This window comes from Somniosus microcephalus, chromosome 11, assembly GCF_052327205.1.
Source record: "Somniosus microcephalus isolate GS21.2 chromosome 11, FLI_Smic_1.0, whole genome shotgun sequence".
Taxonomy (NCBI): Eukaryota; Metazoa; Chordata; class Chondrichthyes; order Squaliformes; family Somniosidae; genus Somniosus; species Somniosus microcephalus.
Genome location: NC_140997.1, coordinates 25,488,572 through 25,513,952, shown reverse-complemented (window position 1 = coordinate 25,513,952; position 25,381 = coordinate 25,488,572). Strand labels below are relative to the sequence as shown.

General features: G+C 43.9%; 1 protein-coding gene across 1 annotated transcript in view; it reads right to left on the bottom strand.

Annotated features, from left to right (window-relative positions):
* The window catches only part of LOC147110402 (uncharacterized), a 31,012-nt gene extending 17,896 nt beyond the window's left edge, over nt 1-13,116 (bottom strand). The window contains exons 1-7 of the mRNA XM_086002229.1: nt 13,078-13,116; nt 12,359-12,378; nt 11,371-11,392; nt 10,483-10,584; nt 5,159-5,326; nt 3,947-4,011; nt 3,232-3,525 (exon numbers count right to left, since the gene is read on the bottom strand). Coding sequence (XP_085858355.1) covers nt 3,232-3,525; nt 3,947-4,011; nt 5,159-5,326; nt 10,483-10,584; nt 11,371-11,392; nt 12,359-12,378; nt 13,078-13,116 — 710 coding nt within the window. The remainder of the gene's footprint in view (nt 1-3,231; nt 3,526-3,946; nt 4,012-5,158; nt 5,327-10,482; nt 10,585-11,370; nt 11,393-12,358; nt 12,379-13,077) is intronic.
* Between the last annotated feature and the right edge of the window lie 12,265 nt (nt 13,117-25,381).

The window sequence follows — 25,381 nt, the reverse complement described above, 5'->3', positions numbered from 1 at the left end:
AAACCTCGAGAAATTCCTCCGCACCGCCCAACTCCTGAACCTGACATATAACAAGGAGAAGTGCATATTCCGCACAGACCGCCTCGCCATCCTTGGCTGTGTTGTGGAACACGGGGTCATCGGTCCCGACCCGGACCGGATGCGTCCCCTTATGGAACTCCCACTGCCCCACTGCCTAAAAGCTCTGAAGAGGTGCCTAGGGTTTTTTTCCTACTACGCCCAGTGGGTCCCCTACTATGCAGACAAAGCCCGTCCGCTGATCAAATCCACCTCTTTTCCCCTGATGGCAGAGGCCCGCTCGGCCTTCCACCGTATCAAGGAGGACATTGCCAAAGCCACGATGCACGCAGTGGACGAATCCATCCCCTTCCAGGTGGAAAGCGATGCGTCCGACTTCGCTCTGGCCGCCACCCTTAATCAGGCGGGGAGACCTGTGGCATTCTTCTCACGAACCCTCCAGGGCCCGGAGACCAGACACTCCGCGGTCGAGAAGGAGGCCCAGGCTATTGTGGAGGCTGTGCGTCATTGGAGGCACTACCTGGCCGGAAAACGATTTACCCTGCTCACTGACCAGCGTTCAGTTGCTTTTATGTTCAACAACAAGCAGAGGGGCAAAATCAAAAATGACAAGATCTTGAGGTGGAGAATCGAACTTTCCACCTACAATTACGAGATCTTGTACCGGCCTGGGAAGCTCAATGAACCCCCAGATGCCCTATCGCGTGGCACCTGCGCCAGCGCGATCGATAGGCTGAGGGCCCTCCACAATGACCTCTGCCACCCGGGGGTCACCAGGTTCTTCCACTTCATCAAGGCCCGCAACCTGCCTTACTCCATTGAGGAGGTCAGGACCATGACCAAGAACTGCCAAGTCTGCGCTGAGTGCAAACCGCACTTTTATAGACCAGACAGAGCCCACCTGATAAAAGCCACTCGCCCTTTCGAACGCCTGAGCGTCGATTTTAAAGGGCCTCTCCCCTCCTCCGACCGCAATGTGTACTTCCTCAACATCATTGACGAGTACTCCCGTTTCCCGTTCGCTATCCCCTGCCCGGACATGACCAGTGCCACGGTCATTAAATGTCTGAACAGCCTCCTCACCCTGTTCGGTTTCCCCAGCTATATCCATAGCGACCGGGGCTCATCGTTTATGAGCGACGAACTCCGCCAGTACCTGCTCGCTAGGGGTATAGCCACAAGCAGGACCACCAGTTACAACCCCCGGGGGAACGGACAGGTGGAAAGAGAGAATGCAACAGTTTGGAAGGCCGCCCTACTAGCCTTAAAGTCTAGGGGCCTTCCGACCTCCCGCTGGCAGGAGGTGCTCCCCGATGCGCTCCACTCGATTCGGTCACTGCTCTGCACTGCCACCAATGCCACCCCTCACGAGAAAATGTTTGTCTTCCCAAGGAAGTCCACATCGGGGACAGCATTACCGCCATGGCTGACGTCCCCAGGGCCGGTACTACTGAGAAGACACGTGAGGACCAATAAAACGGACCCCCTGGTCGAGAGGGTCGACCTCCTCCACGCCAACCCCCAGTACGCTTACATTGCGTACCCGGACGGGCGGGAGGACACAGTCTCCATACGAGACCTCGCACCCTCGGGGACCGCTGTAACCCACTACCCATTACCACCCCCCCCCCCCACGACACCCTCGGGGACCGCTGTAAACCACTACCCATTACCACCCCCCCCCCCCAACGACCCGATATCCAACCCCAGCAGCTGGCTCGCCTTGGACCGTCACCCACGAGGACTACACTCCAGTGCCCCAGCCTACACGGGACACGACACCGGAAGCTCCACCACCCCTGCCGTCGCCACGTCGATCACAGCGGCAGACAAGACCTCCGGAGAGACTCCAATACACGAACTTTTAAATACACTTCACCCCGCCGGACTCATTTTTAAACAAGGGGTGAATGTGGTAAACCACTGTTATACCTGTCTGTATGTGTATGTGTATTCCACTAGGTACAGGTCTGGACATGCCTCGGCTGACTCCTCCCACTATTCCAGGTATATAAGTGACTACCTCCCAGTCCCTTAGTATTCTGGACGGGTCGACCACTCGAGACTAGACCTTCATTCTTTAGTTAATAAAAGCCTGGTTGTTACTCGCTTAACCTCAGTCTTTTGAGTAATTGATGGCGCATCAAGCGTCAGCTGTGGCTCAGTGGGTAGCACACTCGCCTCTCAAGTCAGAAGGTTGTGGGTTCAAGTCCCACTCCAGGGACCAGAGCACATAAATCTAGGCTGACATTCCAGTGCAGTGCTGAGGGAGTGTCAGAGGTGCCGTCTTTCAGATGAGACATTAAACCGAGGCCCTGTCTGCTCTCTCGGGTGGACATAAAAGATCCCATGGCACTATTTCGAAGAAGAGCAGGGGAGTTATCCCTGGTGTCCTGGCCAATATTTATCTCTCAATCAACGTAACAAAAACAGATTATCTGGTCATTATCACATTGTTGTTTGTGGGAGTTTGCTGTGCGCAAATTGGCTGCCGCATTTCCCACTTTACAACAGTGACTTCATTAGCTGTAAAGCGCTTTGAGGCATCCGGTGGTTGTGAAAGGCGCTATATAAATGCAAGTCTTTCTTTTTCCTTTTTCAACGAAAGGTGAGTGAGCAACAGCACGCTGTTTGATCGCTGCAGCCAGTGCACGCAAACATACGTACAAAATTCCAGCATGTGGCACTAGTCATAGGTCAGCAGCACAAACCATGCCAGGTTTTTCCCTTTCCAAGCCAGAGTACACCACCTGGGCTCAGGTGGACAAGCTCAGCATAGGTCATAGATTAAACCTGGGATCTTGTTGGTCCAAATGCCTCAATATGATCACATGCATCACTTACCCACTGAGCCATCAGGGAAGGGTGGTATTCAACATTTGAATAATAATTGTAAATGTTTAAAAGTTTTATTTACAGAGCTGAAGTCTTTCAGTATATCTGCAACCTGCTCTAAAAGTATATAATACTGAGAGTATTAGTTGAAGACACGACGAGATTTTCTGCCTATTCATAGTTAATCATGGAAACATAGCCCAACCATGTCAACGAAAGCACCATTTCAGGAGTTTCCAATATACCCACTGTACATTCTCACAACATCTTATTGGTTTCTGAGTGACAAGGATGAACACACTGAGGAAAGTTGTTAGCCCTCGTTGTTATTGGCTAGAATCTGCTGTATAGGATAGTGAAAGAGTGTCATAAACTTACACTGCTTGGTAACCTTCGCAGGTTGTGTTTCTGATCAGAAGGCAGTTCAGCACTGGCTGGGAAATGCCAGCAATGAATGGCCTGAATCGCTCCTGGAACCATTTTTTCAGGAAAGCTGAACTGGTTAAGTTTTCATTGGTCTTCACAATCTCCCACAGGACATCCATGAACGTGATCTTTGTCATCAGAGGAATTGATAATGTGTTCAGGGTCTGAAACAAACCATGACGTGTGTTTAAACTCAGTGAGCAGAGATTCCACTGCAGGCGCAAGAAATTTCCCCTCATTTCAGAACTAAAAAAATTACAATTCATAATATCACACAGTGGAATCAGAAGAATGTAATGAACGAAATATTTCCTCATCTCTTTCTCTGATCAATCTGAAAAGCCATACACGTTAATTTTATTGTTAATGTGGGAATAGCACCACAACTCTCAAACAATTAATACTTTTAAAATGAAAGGTCACATTATTTCACCCTGCGACAAGGAATTTTAGTTCTAGAGTGGTATATGGCAGGCAACAGTGGAGAACACTGAAGTACAGTGAAAGTTCATCAAGTCTGATGCAGTGTTGCTGATTTTCACTAAAGAACTGGGTCATTATTTGTGTGTAGTCTGATGTATGTATAGATTTTAAGGGGAGTCTAACTTAATAAATTATAAATGGTCATAAAAGATAAAAATGCTAAAGGTTTGGTAAATGTATTTACTGTTTACAGACCAGTCTACGAATGTTCAGATCTAGAATTTCAAGATTATAAAGTTCTTCAAACTCCTATTTTAAAATTTTCAGTTATCCAATATTGGACTTATGGAATAAAAATAGAAAAGTTGGTGTTGTAACAATGTCTTGCTCTCAAATATCTTTTAAAGATAAGAGATAGCACTCAATGCCCAGGTGATTCAAACCCATAACTTCCTTGTTAGAAATCAAGTGTTCAGCTGCTTAAGCTGGCAGGACACCTCATTTACTGGATAGTTGTTTTTCAATAAATCCAAGATTTAAAAAAAAATCTATAAATTACTGTATACAGTAATTTTTCCTTAAATTTCTATAATTATGATAAATATATGGGTTGTTGAACATTGCCATAGTAATTTATCCAAACATGCCATGTCGCTTTGCAAACAGAAGCAATACATTCCGCATGTACCAGGCCTGGGAGATTTCTGTGTTTTGTCTTTGCCATTGGGGAATTAAGAACACTTTGTGCAGTCAGTGTGACCCAGTCTCTTGGCCAACATTCCTCCCTCAACCAACAGCACCAAAATTAGAGCAAGTGGTTTTCCATCTCATTATTTGTGGGATCTTCTGTGCAAAAATGGCCGCCGCCTAGAGTGTCAGCCGTGGCTCAGTTGGTAGCACTCTCGCCTCTGAGTCAGAAGGTTGTGGGTTCAAACCCCACTCCAGAGAACTGAGCACAAATCTAGGCTGACACTTCAGTGCAGTGCTGAGGGTGTACTGCACTGTCGGAGGTGCGTCTTTCGGATGAGATGTTAAACCAAGGGCCCCGTCTGCTCTCTCAGGTGAACGTTAAAGATCCCATGGTACTATTTCGAAGAAGAGCAGGCGAGTTCTCCCTGGTGTCCTGGCCAATATTTATCCCTCAATCAACATAATTAAAAACAGATATTTCTGGTCATTATCACATTGCTGTTTGTGGGAGCTTGCTGTGCGGAAATTGGCTGCCAAAAAAAGAAAAAGAAAAAGTACTTCATTGGCTGTAAAGCGCTTTCGGACGTCCGGTGCTCATGAAAGGCGTTATATAAATGCAAGACTATCTTTTTTCTTTGACTTTATTATATAACTGTTAGAAGCATGCACTGTATAAATGGAAATATTTCTATTTTTGTATGAGAATAACAGTTTCTATCATTTTCTTTGTAAACTGCTTTACATATAAAGTTCAATTATTATTTACCCGGTTGTTGAATTTATCCAGTGCCTCGTTTAGGATGGTTTTGTCAAGCTTCTGAACAAATACACCCAGTGCAGTTCCATCTGGCCTATTTAGAGCCTTTGTGGTAGTAAAGCAATTAAATATAGTAATCAAATGATCACTGGTTAGACCTGCCAGCAGTTGATTACTCTGCAAAGTAAAGCATTTAGAAACACGTTAGGGTAATACATCCCAATATATTTAATTGATCTAAAATATCACAAATTATGGAACTCTCCCTTGATGATCAATAGATTCAGCAGTATATGGTGCTGGAAAGCAGAAATAAACTAACATAAAACAACATATTTCTAATTTGACTGCCAGGCATTCCAAATCCCTAATTCATTAAATGTGAAATTCTCTGGGATATTTCTGAGTAACGTGATAAGGTGATGCATCAATCCAACTTTTCTCCTCCTTTATCCCTCAATATTACAGCCAGGGTCATGTGGATATTTAAAATTTGTGTGAAGTCACAGTGAACTTGGTCTGCAATGAAAAGAGCACCGCACACATTATCAATCTCACTGTCCCTACTTGACTCTGGAGCCAGGATTCACCCTTTTTTGGTTCTTCAAACTCCAACGTAGATCTGGAATCCCTACTGGGCAAAGTAACTTAAGATAAACTAGCATAATTGGCACCACCACCGATACTTGATATTAATTTATTTTAATTTTTGTGGGCATGTTGTTAAAAGCATAGTCACACCAAATTATACAAAAATAGCTAATTTAGAAACGATAATCTGGGACAAAATTAACAGTCACTTGGACAAGTGTGGATTAATTAAGGAAAGCCAGCAGGGATTTGTTAAAGGCAAATTGTGTTTAACTAACTTGATTGAGTTTTTTGATGAGGTAACAGAGAGGGTTGATGAGGGCAATGCGGTTGATGTGGTGTACATGGACTTCCAAAGGCATTTGATATAGTGCCACATAATAGGCCTGCCAGCAAAGTTGAAGCCCATGGAATAAAAGGGACAGTGGCAGCATGGATACGAAATTGGCTAAGTGACAGGAAACAGAGAGTAGTGGTGAACAGTTGTTTAATCAGACTGGAGGAAGGTACACAGAGGTGTTCCCCAGGGGTTGGTACCAGAACCACTGTTTTTCTTGATGTATATTAATGACTTGGATGTGGGTGTACAGGGCACAATTTCAAAATTTGAAGATGACACAAAACTTGGAAGTAAAGTGAACAGTAAGAAGGATAGTGATAGACTTCAAGAGGATATAGACAGGCTGGTGGACACATGGCAGATGAAATTTAATGCAGAAAAGTGTGAAGTGATACATTTTGGTAGAAAGAGGCAATATAAACTAAAAGGTACAATTCTAAAGGAGATATAATTCTAAAGGGGGTACAATTCTAAAGTGGGTACATGAACAGAGAGACCTGGGGGTCTATGTGCACAAATTGTTGGAAGGTGGCAGGGCAGGTTGAGAAAACAGTTAAAAAAGCATATGGGATCCTGGGCTTCATAAATAGAAGCATAGAGTACAAAAGCAAGGAAGTTATGATGAACCTTTATAAAACACTTGGTTCGACCTCAACTGGAGTATTGTGTCCAATTCTGGGCACCGCACTTTAGGAAGGATATGAAGGCCTTAGAGAGGGTGCAGGAAAGATTTACAAGAATGGTTCCAGGGATGAGGGACTTCAGTTACGTGGCTAGACTGGAGAAACTGGTGTTCTTCTCCTTAGAGCAGAGAAGGTTGAGAGGAGATTTGATTGAGGTATTCAAAATCATGAGGGGTCTAGACAGAGTAGGTAGAGAGAAACTGTTCCCATTGGCGGAAGGGTTGAGAACCAGAGGACACAGATTTAAGGTGATTGGCAGAAGAACCAAAGGCGACATGAGGAAAAACCTTTTTACACAGCGAGTGGTTAGGATCTGGAATGCACTGCCTGAAAGGGTGGTGGAGGCAGATTCAATTGTGGCTTTCAAAACAGAATTAGATAAGTACCTGAAGGAAAAAAATTTGCAGGGTTACAGGGAAAGGGTGGGGGAGTGGGACTAGCTGAAGTGCTCTTGCAGAGAGCCGGCACGGGTTCAAGGGGCCGCATGGCTTCCTTCTGTGCTGTAACCATTCTATGATTCTAATGGGACCCTGTGCTGATCCTAGAACTATAGAAGTTTACAGCACAGGATGAGGCCATTCGGCCTATCATAACTGCCACTGCTCTCTGCTAGAGTGAGCCAAAACTAACCCCAGTGCTCTGCTTTCTCACCATAGCTCTATATATTACTCTGCTTTAAATATTTGCCTAGTCCTCCCTTAAAAGATGCTATAGTTTCTGCTTCAACTATTCTATGTGGCAAAGCATTCTAAGCTTTAATAAACTTTCTGCATAAAGAAATTTCTCCAAACTGCTCCCAATGACAACTTTAAATTGGTGACCTCTCATCATTGACTCCCCAACCAGAGGAAATAGTCTTTCCCTATTTAGTATATTACAACCATTCATGATTTTAAATAATCTCTGTTAAGTATCTTCTAATCCATGAAAGGTAAAAATGCATAATTGAAAAATAGAAAAAAATCAATGTAGAACAGAAAATATAGTTGTCAGTTGTCGATGAAGCACTGTATGCGATAGACTCCATGGGCTGGATTTTATCTGCCGAGACGAGCTGGGGGCGGGACTGCTGCCTTCCGGGTTCTAGTCCCGCCCCCAGCGACGTCCGACGCGATTTTCCCCTGATTGGCCTTGTTAAGCCCGCCTTGCGGGCTTGCCAGCCAATTAAGGGAAAACCAGTGTCAGATGACATCAGTTGATGACGCTTCATCTGCCGGTTTTCTTAAAAGGGACATGTGCCATTTATTTTTGACAAATGATCTGTCAAACACTGACAATCACTGTGCAAAGGTGAGCCCTTTCACCCAAGCTCTCCAATGACTCTCTCCTTAGGATAAAATGGATGGCATCTGCAGGTGAGGTTACAGAAGCGATCTGTCACTTCTCCCAATGAGGTGAGGCCACACAAACACTTCAAAGCTTGTCATCTACAGAAAAATCTAAACACATTAAAAATGACTTTTCCAACATCTCCTTACCTCTGATACTCACCAGTGTCCCACTGGATCCTTCACACCACTTCTGCAGCTGTCATCTATACACAAACATTACAACAGACCCACAGCACGCCTCACTTACCCTGGCGGGGTTCCCTGACATCGGGAAGCCTGCAGAAGTCTCAAAATGGGAAAAAGTCTCTTAACTGTCTGTTAACTACCTGTTAACAGGCAGTTAAGTGGCTATAATCCTCTTCCCGCCGCTAGGAGTTGGGTCCCTGCGCAAATCTGGGATCCGACTCCCGGGAAGATTGTTTGGAGGCGGGTTGGGAGTGGGCTTGGGACCCACTCCCATTCTTTTTGATTTTGCCAGCAGTCTCGCCTCCAAACCCGTCTTCTCAGGGCTGGTAAAATCCAGCCCTATAAGTTTGGCAAATATTTAATGAAGAATGTTGGTTCTGAAACTCATTGGCTGGAATTTTGCCGGTACTCAGAGGGCGGGTTTGGAGGCGGGTCTGCTGTCAAAATAGCAAAGATTGACAGCGCAGAATCTGTTGGTTACTGCATTTGTAATATATAGAGATTTCTTTAGCTTGCAAGTGTTTAGAGGCAACTGTATGTCCAGTGACACCTCATTGGAACAACCTCTCTCACCATTGACAGATCGCTTCTGTCATCTCACCTGCAGCTGCCATCTATTGCAGCAACATCGGTGCCCTTGAAAAAACCAGACCTTGGTCCTCTGAATCCTTCAGCGATCAGGCTGAACACCAACATCACCAACCTTCTCCGCCATCACCTAATTCTGCACAGGACATCAGTCCCTGACAACATTGCTGGCCAGGAGGCCAGCGATGGCATCACCATGGCCAAATTTATTTCACTTGACGCTGTAAACCCTGGCTGCCACATGATGCGCCAGGTTGACACCACCATAAAGCAGCCCTTTAATGTTCAAGCCATTCCATGCACATTTATCACTATAGCAGGGGGTGGGGTGGGGGGAGAAGTTATGTCCCAACATTCACTGGAACTCAGCAAGACACTTCTCAAGGTGCGCACAGAGCTGTCCAATAAGGGGCAGTGTTGAAAATATAGATTTCACTGTATGACAACACATTACCAGAAACTTCACATGGACATTGGCTAAACTTCTCAAGTGCTTACCCTTGTGTGTTGTTAGTTGGTATGACTGCACTTGGATGAGGGTGAGTGTGAGGGATGGCTAGTGAGATGGGGAAGTGATAATGTAGATAGAGAGGGTTGGGTAGAGGTGCAAGGTAAGTTGGTGTGAGTAAGGATGTGCAGAAGAAGGGTATGGAAGGTAGAGTGATGGGGATGTATTGAGTGGCACAGCAGGGTAAGTTTGAGTGTGGCTTTGCAGTAACGTTTCGTGATCCACTGAGATCATTGATAGGTTGGCGCCACTGCAGCCAGGGATCAGACGACATCCCTGCTTTTGCCCTCCTGTGCAATGTGTAACCAGGCTGCGTAGGTGTCCTGGGGAGGTCTCTTACGCCCTTGGAAAGCAAGAGAACCTCCCTGTGTGCTGTGCCTCCACGCATAAGCAGATGGAGGGAGTCATTAGAGAGCCTGGGTGCAAGGGTCCACCTTTTTGCAGTGCTTGTCAGTGTTTGCAGCACCTCACTGCTGTCAAACACGGATAGAACAACTGTCAAACTCAATGAGGCCGTGGTCCAGTTAAGGAAACCAGCTGATGATGTGTCATCAAATGACGTCATCAGACCCACTTCCTGTTAATTGGCCGGGAAGCCTGCAGGGCGGGCTTAACAAGGCCAATCAAGGGCAAATCCCTTTGACAGAACGGCTATAGCCGGGAGTGGGACCGGAACCCGGCAACCAGCTATCTCGCCACCATCCTGACACCGCTGAGAATGTCCAACCCATTATTTTACCAAATGTTAGATATAATATAATCTGGATTCAGATGCTAAGGCTGCATTTATACTACTTTTTCTTGAATTCAAAGTGGTGTTTGGTGTACATCGATGCAAAGGTGACAGTATAATTCAGAATTAACCAGGTACAATAAAGCCCTGGGGTGTGAGATCACTCTTCACTCGAGTTTGAGTTCCCCAAGTGTGCAAAATATATCCACTCAAAATAATGCTTAGTGCACATTATTTTGTATTGGAAGTGATTTCATTGGATGACTACCACCACATTTCAACAGGGCATGAGGAACGGTATTTTAGCAGGCTGAATGATGCTTTCACAAGACAGTTATTCCCATGTGAAATTCTGGACTATGGCACAGCTTACCTGAGCACATGCGTAGTCTGTAATGTTGAATCTGCAGAGCTGGGACTTGTTAATAGACATCAGGAAATTATTCACAGCCAAACTGTCAGGGGAAAACGTAATCTATTATTAGGAAAGGAATTACATTGGGATTTAATTAAAAATGTTTTAAAAATAAATACAATATTAAGTTTATTTCTTTACATCTTTATCAGCATAGTGAGAGACACTCTGCTCTCCTGGTAATTGTCTGAGGAAAAGCTGCTTGTGATGTGGTACTGAGCCATACAGACCAGGAAGGTCCCAGGTTTGATCCCTGGGCTACACTATGTCGATCTCAGCCAGGGTGATGATAAGGGTGGTACAATTGGCCTCAACTAGGGAAGGAGAAAACAATTCCCCAGAGTTTCTGCTCCTGACTACTCTCCATTGATCCCTACAAAAATAGGCATGGAATTGTGGAAGTTATTTGAAGACAGGATTGGACAGAGCTGTAATTCTCCCTACAGATTAATGCCCTCCTATATTCTATGCCTAAACTCACACAAGAACAGCCATTTAGATGAGACACTGAAGAGCAGACAGACTCTGTTGAATTGTACTCCAGCATAAGTCAACACTGTCAGGACATGAGGGGATAAAAATGGGGAAACCAAGCGCAAGGCTCCTGCCTGCAGGCAGGATTTGACAGTAAGATTCCTGTAGGAAGGCAGGAACCTCGTTTCACAAGGACAAATCAATAGTTTAAGTGAACGAATGCAGATGTTGATTTGCCCCAAATGTTTACCTGTTTATGGCTGCACACAAAGCTGTTTCTGTTTGAAATTTAAAAGAAAAAAAATTAATGAAAAACTGGAAATGTATGAAAAAATAAATTGGATATTGAATTTCACAAAAAGATGAACTTACCATTAAATGTAGTGTTGCCACACTAACAAAGAAAAAGCATAATTAAAGATTAATACTTAATTGTTTTATTGTGCCAAATATGAACTAAATATATACTTGGAATATACGATAATATATAAATGCAAAAATATAATATATACATATACACAGCGAAATATAGTATATATAACAGGGAAATACCACATGAAACATACAAATATACCAGAATAAATAAGGAACTATCATAAAATATATACGCAGATCCTATAGTTGCTGTTGAACGAAAGTGTCAACATTTGAAAAGAATAATTGCTTTTCCTGTAGTTTCATAAATGATGCACGCAACAGGCTTCATACAAATTAAATAATTACAGTAATTTAACCAGTTTCAGTTATATATTCCTACTTTTACTAATATTAGCGAGTTGGCTTTTTCACTAACATTAGTGATGGAAAGAAAATATAACCCATTGTATGTACTTTAAAAGCAGATCATTTTGCACAGCACGATACTACAGCTCTGATTGGCACTCCAATGCCACAGATGGACTTGACGTGGTTTTGCTCCCATACCAGTTGACACCGAGAAGGGTTCCCCTTCTTGCTGTGCTATCATCAAGTGATGCTGCTCAAAGGGCAAGGGTACATCCCACCGGAAGACAAATGGAAAGTCAGAGGACAAGTCCTGCAATGGCACAGGCTGGACATCAAAGCACTTGAGATCCCTCTCAGTAGAAGAGTTTCTTTATAGCAGTCCAGAGAAAACAAACACTTTTCATATGAAGGTAAATTTAGTGAATTTTTACTCCCAGCACAAAGCCCGACGGCGGGAGCACAGATCACAAAATTGGCTCTTGGCGTTAAGTAACCTATCGGCAATCCATGTTCTTATCCAGCAAGGTTCTGTGTCAGGAGTGCAATGTTGCTGAATGTACCATATAAGGAATGGCTGAAGGGACATTTTTTCATTAACATGGCTCTATATCAGAGAACCAAAGTAAAAACTTACCATGAAGTTAAGTTGGGGATCTGAAAAGAAAACAAGTGAAATATTATTAAAGGAAACACACTTTTAGATGCTGTTGGGCATTTTTGCTTTTTATCTCATAATTAACTTTCGGTACTCTGAACTAAACCACATTGTTATGTCAAGCCCTGTTGATATGTGTGGTCAGAGGGAATGATATGTTAGCTGCTGGAAAATATTTGAGGTCAGCTTTTCATATTTCCTCCACTAAGTGTTTTAAGTTCAGAAACAATTTCACTTCAGAGTGCATATTAGCCCTTATCACACTTGTCATTGCCATGCTAAACCTAAGGCATTGGTCTTCAAACTGGAGTCCGTGTGGCCAACAAATTCCTGTTCATCTGGGGCCAAGCACACCATGTGCAGCAAGCACAGTTTCTTGAAAATTCTGTATTCTACGTTTGTTTTGTATTTGTTGACTTACGGTCATACTGTTTCTGTTGCTGCACTAATGAAAAATATTTCTGTTAATGATAGCACTGTTTTCCTTTGGGCAGCTGACACTGCCTTTGAGGGGAGAGCAATTCTCTTGTAGTGTACCGAGGTATGAAGTTGGAGCGCAGCACTGTGTCAATATTTACGAAGGGTTATCCTGTACGGCAAATGTTTGAAAAGCACTGCCCTATGCGGTTCTTGATGTTGCATCTAGAACTATTGATGCATGTACATGAAAATGGAACAAAAACATGCAGAATTGTTACCTTCGAGAAATTATATTGAAAGAGTTTACGTACTTTCATATTATACTATGCTATGAGCAGAACTGTACAGCAGTAAGTAATACCTGTCCACAGTATTCCTGCTTTTATCAGGGCACATACCTGATGAAGGATCTGGAATTCCTCCAGTCAACCCAATACTCATCACTTCAGATTCATGGTGTGAGCTCACCCAAGCTAACACTACAGTTTCATTGGCTCCAGTTTGAAGAGCTGGGAGGTTTATTCCAAGCAAGCCTTTCAAATTTGCGGCAGAAAGTTTCTAACAATAGAAAGAACATTTGAAGAATGAGCATAAAGCACTAACTTTCACATTTCAATTCAGAGACAAGCCCTTTATATACACTAGTTCTGTGAAAGAAAAATTTGGCAGCATAAAACTGAAATGTATGAATGGACTAGGTGCCTTGGAATGACTATTGCTTTGGATATTTGTATTTCAAATTATCTATCTCTTACACTGTTCCAATGAAGCTCAACGTAAGCTTGAGGAACAGCATCTCATCTTTCTATTAGGCACTTTACAGCCTTCTGGACTTAACATTGAGTTCAACAATTTCAGACTATAACCTCTGCCCCTATTTTTCCAGACGGCAGCTGTTGATGATTCTGCCATCCCCATTTGCAACATTTAACCACTCCTGCCTTCCACCCTAGCACAGACCCTCCCTTTTGCTCTTTCCTCCCCTCTCCCCGCCTCTGCACCTGCTTCAAACCTGTTACATCTCTAACTTTTTCCAGTTCTGACAAAGGGTCACAGACCTGCAATGTTAACTCTGTTTCTCTCTCCACGGATGCTGCCTTTTCTGTTGTTATTTCTAAAATTATAGGAGTTGCTTTATTACTCATATTAACGTCAATCAACTAAAATACACACTTCAAATACAAGATTAAATACTTGTCTACTTGCCGTCTTTCTGTTTCCCAATTTTTTTCTTTTCCACGTTTGTGATTTTAGCTTTAGTTTAAATTTTTTCTATCTATTTTAATCTAACCATCTTAAACTAATTTCCCACTTGTTTTCTCCTGACTGCCACCATCCAATATGGAGCTGGAAACAATATTCAAAATTTGGAATGAAAACCCACCTCCAAAAGTCTGTTTTTCCAGACAACTACAAGGCCAACCTATGAAGTCTAACCTGATTGCATCTATAATGTGACCAGGTCAGTCCCAGTTGTGCCAAACCTGGAACCTCTTCTGCCTGAGAAGTACTCACTGGCGACTGCCAGAATCTGATTGTACCCAGACAAGTAAACTCATATGTGACGTGGCAGGGCTTAGTGATTATTTGGTCGGATATCCTCAAAATCACAAATATATTTTAAATGAGAAAAGTGCTCACTAATAGAAATAGAAGATAATTTGTTAATCAAAACTTCTTCGAATAATAACTTGGGATTGCTTTAATATCCTATCCTACACCAATCTTACACCACTGTCCCATATTCTGTGAAGTCTGACACCATTCAGCACTTCAAGATATCAAGAATGATTGTCATTAAAAATAGTTCAACATACCATAATATAAAGAGTACTAGATGTCTGTCAGAGGATTACAAGCAATAGCGAAAGTCGGATTACAGGGGACAAACAAACCATTCAGGCAGATCAAAGGCAAACACTGGGATGACTTGCACTCCCTTTATCTAACTATGAATCTGGATTTGATGTTGCAGTCCTAAACCAGTATTTTATACAACAACAGACCAACCTTGTGCCCTAAACTACTGAAAAGTATGACATTGCGAGATTCCAGCACCTTATCTTACACTTCCCATTACAACTGAACAGCTTTCTGAACATGAATTTTTGGTTCTTTCCAGGAACTTCATTGTTGTTCCCAAATGGAAACACATAAGTGCCAACTAGATTGCTAAAGAAGAAACCGGAACCCCTATAATAGTGATCAGATCATAACAGTATGATAATATATACCATACCGTTACTTCTTCAGGATTCAGTTTTATAAAGGTTGCAAAGTCCATGTTGACCTCATTATTTGCAAAATCCTTCAGATCATCTGCTTTGGCACCATCTTAAGAAAACAGACAAACTGATTTATTACAAACTATTAGCAATCTGCATATATTAACTTGTACCTATTTAGAATTTTGTGTTATCAATAATTTCTTGAAGATGGAATGTTGCATAATTTTCTGCTAGTATTTATCAACACACATTATATGTGTGCTATTCTTGTACAACACAGACATTCTCATCCTCTGGGCTCTTTCTGTCCCCAAAATAGTGAAGCTGCTCAGAACTATTGCAGCACCAGCTGATGTACATCTATAGTTGTGTTGTTAAATAAAACACGATGAAGTCTGAATTTCCTGCTCTGTGTTATTTTAACATTGACCGTCCATAACCCATTTATTTTAAACAAGGTGCTACCTGTGTTGGATAACTGTTTGGAAAACCTACACTATAATGTCCTAATTATTTAATTTTCATTTTTCAAACTATTTGGAAATTCAACATTAATACCTGAATTTGATTTTAAAAAGGTTAATAATGAATTCACACAATATTGAGTTGGCTGAGTCAAAACTGGTGGAATAGATAAAAATTAGATTGAAAATGGAAATGATGGGGGAGATTTTCAACTTGCTGCTAGAGCGTAAAACTGGTGTTGCAGATTGGCCGCCCGCTATAGATCACAGTGAAACTATAGAAACCACTCGATCTTAATTTTCACTAAAATAAATGAAAATCAGGCAGTTTCTCGAACGGGCAGCTGACAATGCCAGTTTTACGACCACTCACCTCCTTTGGACAGCGGTTCGTCGATGCTCCATACCGGCCCCATCCTGATTACGTCAGCTTTGTCCTTCCATGGGACCTCTGACTTTAACCCTGGTCTCCCTACTATTATTCCAACCTATTCCCTGCTACCAGGAAATATGTATTCCATTAATTATTACATTTAAACAGGCCTATGTAACCTGAGCTTTTCCAGTGTCCATTCGCGTGCGCACCTTGGCTGCCGCTCCGGACCCGAGCCATTCCACTTTTTCCCCCCATTTTCCTTTTCTCTCTATCCCTCTCTGACCACACCATCCAGTCGTCAGGCCTCCTTTCATCTCTCCTCTCTCGGATACACTGCCCTCCCAAATCCCTACCCCAATCCTTCATTACTCTTCGACCTTCCTACTCTCCTGCCACCGTCCCAGGCTTGACTCCCTCTTAGATAAGCCCACAGCTTCCCTCTGTGCCTCTCTTGGCATCCTACAAAGGGCCCATCGAGGCACTCGTTGCTTCCGCCTTACAAGCAGCAACCCCAACTGTTCCATCCTACCCTCTCGCCGACCTTCCCGCCCAGCGTGCCCACTGGAGGCAAATCTTGCCAATCTCCTCCCCATCCAACTCATCACCCCCAGCGCTGACCCTGTGGACGCTGACAGCCATCACTGCCCCTCTCCGCATCTCCCTCCAGAAGATCCGTTCACTTGCGAACAAGGCCCTTGCCGTCCATGAGCTTATCGTGGATGATTGCATCAACATCATGGCCCTGACGGAAAATTGGATGAGGGGTGATAACACCTTGCCCTTAAATGAAGCCTCCCCACCTGGCTATACCTTCCATCACTTGCCCCGCTCAGACCGCCATGGTGGCGGTGTGGCTCTCATCACCAAATCACACCTTGGTATGTCCCCCATTCCTCCGGCACTTTCTCCTCGTTTGAGCATCTCACCTTATTCCACCCCTCTCACCTCTCATTTAAAATTCTTGTTCTCTATCGCCCACGCAAGTACCATTAAAATGTTATTACTGATTATCTTCGCTGCTCTCCTCCCTGAGCCTCTGCACCGAACGACTTCTCATCTTTGGTGATTTCAATCTCCATCTCAATTCATCATGCTCTCCCTCCTGAGTTCACTAGTCTCCTATCTCCCTTAATCACTCCCTCCATGTAAACTCCCCAACCCATTTTCATGGCCACTCCCTCGACCTTGCCATCTCTCGCGGCCTCACTACTCCCATCGTGTCAATTGCAGATAAGGCCATCTCTGACCATTTCCTCGTATCGCTCTCCACTCACATTCCCCTTCCACCGCCCCCCCCCAACCCTACGTCCTTCTGTGCCCGTCCCTGGAAAAAACTCTCTTACAACTGCACTTATGAAATCCCAACTGTCCAGCCTCTGGCCCTCCATTCAACCTGACATTTCTGCAGCTACCGATCTGCTCAACCACACCCTCACCACTACCTTTGATGCCCTAGTCCCTACTAAAACAATGACCCTCTCTCACCCTGGCCATTCCCCCTGGTACGGCCCTCATCTTTGCTCCCTTAAGTCCAAGGGACGCAGACTTGAATGGATATGGTGGGCAACTGGTTTAGCCATTCACTGCCAGATCTGGCTGGACCACATAAAGCATTAATCGAGTCCCGCTCTCATCTGCCAAAATTGCTCACTATTCCAGAATCATTCTGGAATGCAAAGATAAACCCCGGCTCCTATTCTCTACTGCTAACCATCTGCTTAAACCCCTCTCCCCTTTCTCCTTCACCCTCAACTCCAATAACAAGTGTGAGGAGCTCATGGACTTCTTTTACTCCACAATTGAGACCATCCATTCAGCTGCCTCTGCCACTTCCCTTCCTTCCCCTAGCCTACTGGGCCAAACTTCCTCTAAGGTTCCCCCCTGCCCTAGCCCTGAACTCACATCTTTCTCCAGTTTCTCTCCGATCTCCCCTCTTGACCTCTCCGCACTCATCTTGTCCATGAGACCCACTTCCTGCTCCCTCGACCCTATTCCCACCAAACTGCTGACCACCCAACTTCCTTTTCTGGCTCCTATGATAGCTGATATTGCTAACAGTTCTCTCTCCTCAGGTACTGTCCCCACTCCCTCAAATCTGCCGTCACACCCCTCTCCTCATCAACCCTTGATCCCTCCGTCCTTGCAAACTACCGCCCCATCTCCAAACTCCCTTTCCTCTCCAAAGTCCTTGAACGTGTTGTTGCATCCCAAATCCATGCCCATCTTTCCCACAATTCCATGTTTGAATCCCTCTAATCAGGTTTCCGCCCTTGTCACAGTACCGAAACGGCTCTCATCAAAGTCACAAATGACATCCTTTGTGACTGTGACAAAGGTAATCCTCCTTGTCCTTCTTGACTTGTCTGCAGCCTTTGGCACAGTTGACCACTCCATCCTTTTCCAACGCCTTTCCAATGTCGTCCAGCTGGGTGGGACTGCACTCGCCTGGCTCCATTCTTATCTATCTAATCGTAGCCAGAGAATCACCTGCAACGGCTTCTCTTCCCGCTCCCGCATCATTACCTCTGGTGTCTCCTAAGGATCTATCCTTGGCCCCCTCCTATTTCTCATCTACATGTTGCCCCTTGGCGACATCATCCGAAAACACAGCGTCAGTTTCCACATGTACGCTGACGACACCCAGCTCTACCTCACTACCTCTTCTCTCGACCCCTCCATGGTCTCTAAATTGTCAGACTGCTTGTCCGACATACAGTTCTGGATAAGCAAAAATTTTCTCCAATTAAATATTGGGAAGATCGAAGCCATTGTTTTCGGTCCCCGTCACAAACTCCATTCCCTCGCGACTGACTCCATCCCTCTCCCTAACATCTGTCTGAGGCTGAAACACACTGTTCGCAACCTTGGTGTCATATTTGACCCTGAAATGAGCTTCTGACCACATATCCGCAGCATAACAAAGACCGCCTATTTCCAGCTCCGTAACATCACCTGTCTCAGCCCTTGCCTCAGCTCATCCGCTGCTGAAACCCTCATCCATGCCTTTGTCACCTCTCAACTCGACTATTCCAATGCACTCCTGGCTGGCCTCCCACATTCCACCCTACGTAGACTTGAGGTCATCCAAAACTCGGCTGCCTGTGTCCTAATTCGCACCAAGTCCCGTTTGCCCATCTTCCCTGTGCTCGCTGACCTACATTGGCTCCCGGTTAAGCAGCACCTCGATTTCAAAATTTTCATCCTTGTTTTCAAATCCCTCCATGGCCTCGCCCCTCCCTATCTCTGTAACCTCCTCCAGCCCCACAACCACACCGCGCCCCCCCCCCCCCGAGATATCTGCACTCATCTAATTCTGCCCTCTTGAGCATCCCTGATTATAATCGCTCAACCATTGGTGGCCGTACCTTCTGTTGTCTAGGCCCCAAGCTCTGGAATTCCCTCTCCGCCTCTCTACCTCTCTTTCCTCCTTTAAGACGCTCCTTAAAACCTACCTCTTTGATCAAGCTTTTGGTCACCTGCCCTAATTTATCCTTATGTGGCTCGGTGTCAAATTTTTTTGTCTTAAAATACTCTTGTACAGCGCCTTGAGGCGTTTTACTATGTTAAAGGCGCTACATAAATACAAGTTGTTGTTTTTTTATGCCCGGGCGGCAAGTTGAAAATCTACTCCAACATCTCTCAAGCTGCCCAATTCTGTTTCCATGTTTCACCTGACAATTTGGGGTCATATTCACCTTTAAAAAAATGAACAAAGTGCTGGATGGGTAGTTATAGCGAACCAGATCTGAGGGCGTTAGGGAGATTTAGACATCTAGTTTTAATCTGTAAATGGATGTGTGCAACTAAGAATGTTCTCAGATATTCTGCCACACAGCAGGTTTTGTAGGTCACTCACAGATGTTTGTTTCACAGGAGAAATATTAACTCTCCCCGGTGACCGGGAATAGAACGCGAGAGCAATGGGATAAATGTTGGCCAGGACACTGGGAGAACTCCCCTGCTCTTTGAATTTGCTATGGGACCTTTTACATCCAACTGAACAGGCAGACCATGCATCGGTTTAACATCTCATCTGAAAGACGACATCTCCAACAATGCAGCACTAACTCAATACTGCATTGAAGTGCCAGCCTTCCAGCCAAAAGGAAAATTAACCACCCCACCCCTTCATTATGCTTTAGATATAATTTGTCAACCAGCCAAATTATTAAGTATTCGATTCCAACCTAAATAAAGACATTTCTCAAGTATGGTTAACTGCAAGAGTCAAGTAACTTACCAAGGTATGACTTTATTAGGTTGAAGAAGGCAATGGTGTTATTTTGCTGAGACATTAATTCAGACATTGCTTGGCTGTAAAGCAGGTTCTTCTTTGACTGAGTGCACGTGGAAATATCCAGAGCTCCAGCATCCCTGTGGGAGAATGGCTACAATCTTAATTTTGAAACACATGAAAGAAGCAATCTGCATTCATTGTCATTGTGGCTAACATCGTCATTCTGCCCGCAAATGTCATATATTCACAATGACCTATTTTTTATTACTGATACTGGTAACTCTCTCCCTAGCCCAGGGAACAGTGGCTGCACAAGACTGGCAGTTACAATGAAATGGTGGCTGGAGTTCCTGTATCCCGGCAGCCGGACCCAATTACCACTAATTGGTATTTGACAGAGTGTCCTATCCAGTGGTCCTTTAAGGGACGATTGTAGGCTGCTCAAAAAGCAATGAGTAAAAGTTTTTAAACTGATTTTCATGGGGCCAGGAGAGCATTAATCCTTCTCCTGGCTCCACAATAACCTTCCCACCCGCTCCAGTCCATCTGTGTCCCCTCCTTTAAGGCTTCACTTCCAGCTCAGCTCCATGGAGAAGCTGCCAGATTTTGGGCCCCAGCCCAATCAGTGAATTGCCAGTCACTGCTGGTTCAGCACTTGCAGCTCACCGAGATTATTCAAATTAGGATACCAATGCCCATCGCCTGCCTCATGGAATCAGACACTCGAAAATTAACCCAATGTTTGAATACTGTCTAATTTAGGTATTGAAATAACCAGGTAATCCAGATGGAGTTCACAGAATTGGTTTTAAAATCAGGAATTCTAGACTCATAGAAACATAGAAGATAGGAGCAGGAGTAGGCCATTCGGCCCCTCGAGCCTGCTCCGTCATCCAAATTCAGTACCCTGTCCCTGCTTTCTCCCCATACCCCTTGATCCCTTTAGCCTCAAGAAATATATCCAAATCCTTCTTGAATATATTTAATGAATTGGCCTCTACTTTCTTCTGTGGTAGAAAATTCCACAGGTTCACCACTCTCTGGGTGAAGAAGTTCCTCCTCATCTCTGTCCTAAATGGCTTACCCCTTATCCTTAGACTATGACCACTGGTTCTGGACTCCCCAACCATCGGGAACATCCTTCCTGCATCTAGTCTGTCCAGTCCTGTCAGAATTTTATAAGTTTCAATGAGATCCCCTCTCATTCTTCTAAACTCCAACGAGTATAAGCCCAGTCGACCCAATCTCTCCTCATATGTCATTCCTGCCATCCCAGGTATCAGCCTGGTGAATCTTCGCTGAACTCCTTCCATGGCAAGAACATCCTTCCTCAGATAAGGCGACCAAAACTGCACACAATACTCAAGATGTGGTCTCACCAAGGTCCTGTACAACTGCAGCAAGACATCCTTGTTCCTGTACTCGAACCCTCTCGCTACGAAGGCCAACATACCATTTGCCTTCTTAACTGCTTGCTGCACCTGCATGCTTACCTTCAGCGACTGGTGCACAAGGACACCCAGGTCTCGTTGCACTTCCCCTTCTCCCAATCTATTGCCATTCAGATAATAATCTGCCTTCCTGTTTTTTACACCAAAGTGGATAACCTCACATTTATCCACGTTATATTGCATCTGCCATGCATCTGCCCAATCACCCAACCTGTCCAAATCATCCTGGAGTTTCTCGGCATCCTCCTCACAGCACACACGCCCACCCAGCTTTGTGTCGTCTGCAAACTTGGAGATATTACATCTAGTTCCCTCGTCTAGATCATTAATATATATTGTGAATAGCTGGGGTCCAAGGACCGATCTCTGCGGTACCCCACTAGTCACTGCCTGCCACTCGGAAAAAGACCCGTTTATTCCAACGCTTTGCTTTCTGTCTGCCAACCAGTTCTCTATCCAAGTCAATAACTTGCCCCCAGTCCCATGTGCCTTAACTTTACACGCTAATCTCTTATGCGGGACCTTATCGCAAGCCTTTTGAAAGTCAAAATACACCACATCCACTGGTTCTCCCTTATCTATTTTACCAGTTGCATCCTCAAAAAATTCCAGTAGATTAGTCAAGCACGATTTGCCTTTTGTAAATCCATGTTGACTTTGCCCGATCCTGTCACTGTTTTCCAAGTGCTCTGCTATTACATCTTTTATAATGGACTCTAGCATTTTCCCCACTACCGATGTCAGGCTTACCGGTCTGTAATTCCCCGTTTTCTCTCTACCACCTTTTTTGAATAGTGGGGTAACATTAGCTACCCTCCAATCCATGGGTACTGTTCCAGATTCTATCGAATGTTGGAAGATGATCAGCAATGCATCTATTATTTCTAGGGCCACTTCCTTAAGTACCCTAGGATGTAGATTATCAGGCCCTGGGGATTTATCGGCCTTCAATCCCGTCAATTTCCCTAACACCATTTCCCTACAAATACTGATTTCTATCAGTTCCTCCCTTTCATTAGACCCTATGTTCCCCGACATCTCTGGGAGGTTATTTGTGTCCTCCTTTGTGAAGACAGAACCAAAATATGTATTTAATTGGTCTGCCATTTCTTTGTTCCCCATTATAAATTCCCCTGATTCTGACTGCAAGGGACCTACGCTTGACTTCACCAATCTTTTTCTCTTCACATATCTATAAAAGCTTTTACAGTCAGTTTTATGTTCCCTGCAAGCTTACTCTCATACTCTATTTTCCCTTTCTTAATTAATCCCTATGTCCTCCTTTGTTGAATCCTAAACTGCTCCCAATCCTCAGGGTTACTGCTTTTTCTGGCCAATTTATATGTCTTCTCCTTGGATCTTATGCTATCCCTAATTTCCCTCATTAGCCACGGTTGAGTCACCTTTTTTGTTTTATTTTTATGCCAAACTGGGATGAACAAATTCTGTAGTTCATCCATGCGGTCTTTGAATGTTTGCCATTGCCTATCCACCATCAACCCTTTGAGTGACATTCCCCAATCAATCCTACCCAACTCGCGCCTCATACCATCGTAGTTTCCTTTATTTAAATTCAGGACCCTAGTCTCTGAGTCAACTACTTCACTCTCCATTTTAATGAAGAATTTGATGATATTATGATCGCTCCGACCCAAGGGGCCTTGTACAACAAGATTGCTAATTAATCCTTTCTCATTACATAATACCCAGTCTAAGATGGCCTGATCTCTAGTTGGTTCCTCGACATATTGGTCCAGGAAACCATCCTGGACATCTGCCTGGTGAAAGCTATGTGGGAGAACAAGAGTTCATGGTAATGATTCTAAATGTGTGTTCTGAATCTCATGAACTGACCAGGGGAAATAATTTGCAGTGGTAGGACATCTGTCATTTAAAGAATAAGTTTATTTATCTCCAAAAGGTAGGAACATTTGTAACTTTCACCTTTTCACTGTTGCTATTTGATTTGCTGGGGATTGCGCTGAAATACTTGGAAGAGTCATTCACATTCTGTTGGAAATAAGGCCATTTAATAGATGTGAGGAAACTAGGGCAAAGATACAACACTTACGTCAAGTTTGAAATCGTCATCAGTTGGCTTTCATCCAGAGTGCACAAGTTTGACCCACCAATAGCTTTCAAAGAAACTGCATTGAGAGTTCCACCCAATTGTAGATATCTTGTAATGATGGCTTTAACCTAAAGAACAGTTCATAAATTATTAAACAAAAGATATCAAATAAAAGTCACATTTTTCCCTTGACTGTTTACTTTCCCTGTATAATCCTTGAAAAATATTTTAATTCATGATTACTTTATTTAGAATATGTAACCCAATACAAGACTCATTCATCTCCTCCATACTACTTGCACACACACAAAGATTCCCAACAGTTTTTTTTTAAACCCCATTTTCCTTTCCTTTCTTTAAAGTAACCTTCCTCCCCACGCTTATCCACCCTGTTTGCAACCTCTGTCAATGCTGAGTTACACCTGACTACTAAGAACTATCTGGGAGCAGTCTATGGCAATTCGCATTTTGATCACTGCTAACCCCACTCCCCATCTCATTTCTTTGGGGAAATAGAATTAAAATGTTTCAACTCTATTTGGTGGCCCCCCTCCCTTCCAGCAAACTGCGGCTGGGATCTTTCCTATGACTTGCATTCTAGCCCATCATGGCACAGAATATCAGCCCATGGCCCACACCATTGTGTTTTCTAAATTTTCAAATTTTGGATCCTAAATATTTACCATACTTGTTTTACAGTCATCAAAACGGAGTAAGATTTGGCAGCGATTAAGCTGTAATTCAGTTTGATGAGGCCTGAAATTTGTGCTCATCAAAAGGTCTGAGACATCAGTCTCGAGCTGCAATATTTTACTACTTTTTGAACCCAATGCATTGGTCATCCTCAGAATTGCATCCTCCACTAAACTCCCCAAAATGCGGATTTCATTTTCAGACACCTGGCACGCTTTTGGCCCCTCTAAGTCAGTGTCATTTTAGTGCTAATTAGTGCCAAACTATTGGCAGTGTTGTCCTGTACAGTTTTACCTATGAGAACCAGAGGTTGTTCTGGTTGATTTCCATTAGAACCCTTACAGCAAGTAGAGAGAGATTAAGGAAGACATTGTAGTGTTGGAAAGGGAGGATGTTCTTGAAAGGACAAGGACAGAATCTATTTGGTTAGAGTTGAGGAGCAAAAAGGGTATGATCACGCTATTGGGGATGTTTTACCTCCAAATAGTGAGAGGGAGGTAGAGGAGCAAATCTGCAGGGAATTCGCAGAGATATGCAAGAGCTATAGAGTGGTGATATTGGGGGGCCTTAATTACCCAAATATCGATTGGGATAATGCTAGGGTAAAGGGAAAGGAGGGGGAGGAATTTCTGAAATGTGTTCAGGAGAATTTCCTTGACCAGTATGTTCTTGGCCCAACTAGGAAGGAGGCTAGGGAATGAGGTGGGTCATGTCGACCAAGTGTCTGTGGCAGAACACTTGGGTGCGAGTGATCATCGTATCATAAGATTTAAATTAGCAATGGAGAGGAGCAAGGAACAATCTAGAGAGGAACTTCTAAACTGGAATAGGGCTAACTTCAATGGGATGCGAAAGGATCTAGCCAGGGTAAAATGGAACCAAAGACTGACAGGAAAAACTGTAACGGAACAATGGGTGATCTTTAAGGAGGAGATGTTCCAAGTACAGGCTCGGCACATTCCAACAAGAGGGAAGGGTAAGGGAACCAAAGCAAGGGCTCCTTGGATGATGAGGGAGATAGAGAAGATGATGAAACAAAAAAAGAGGATGTATGATGAATGT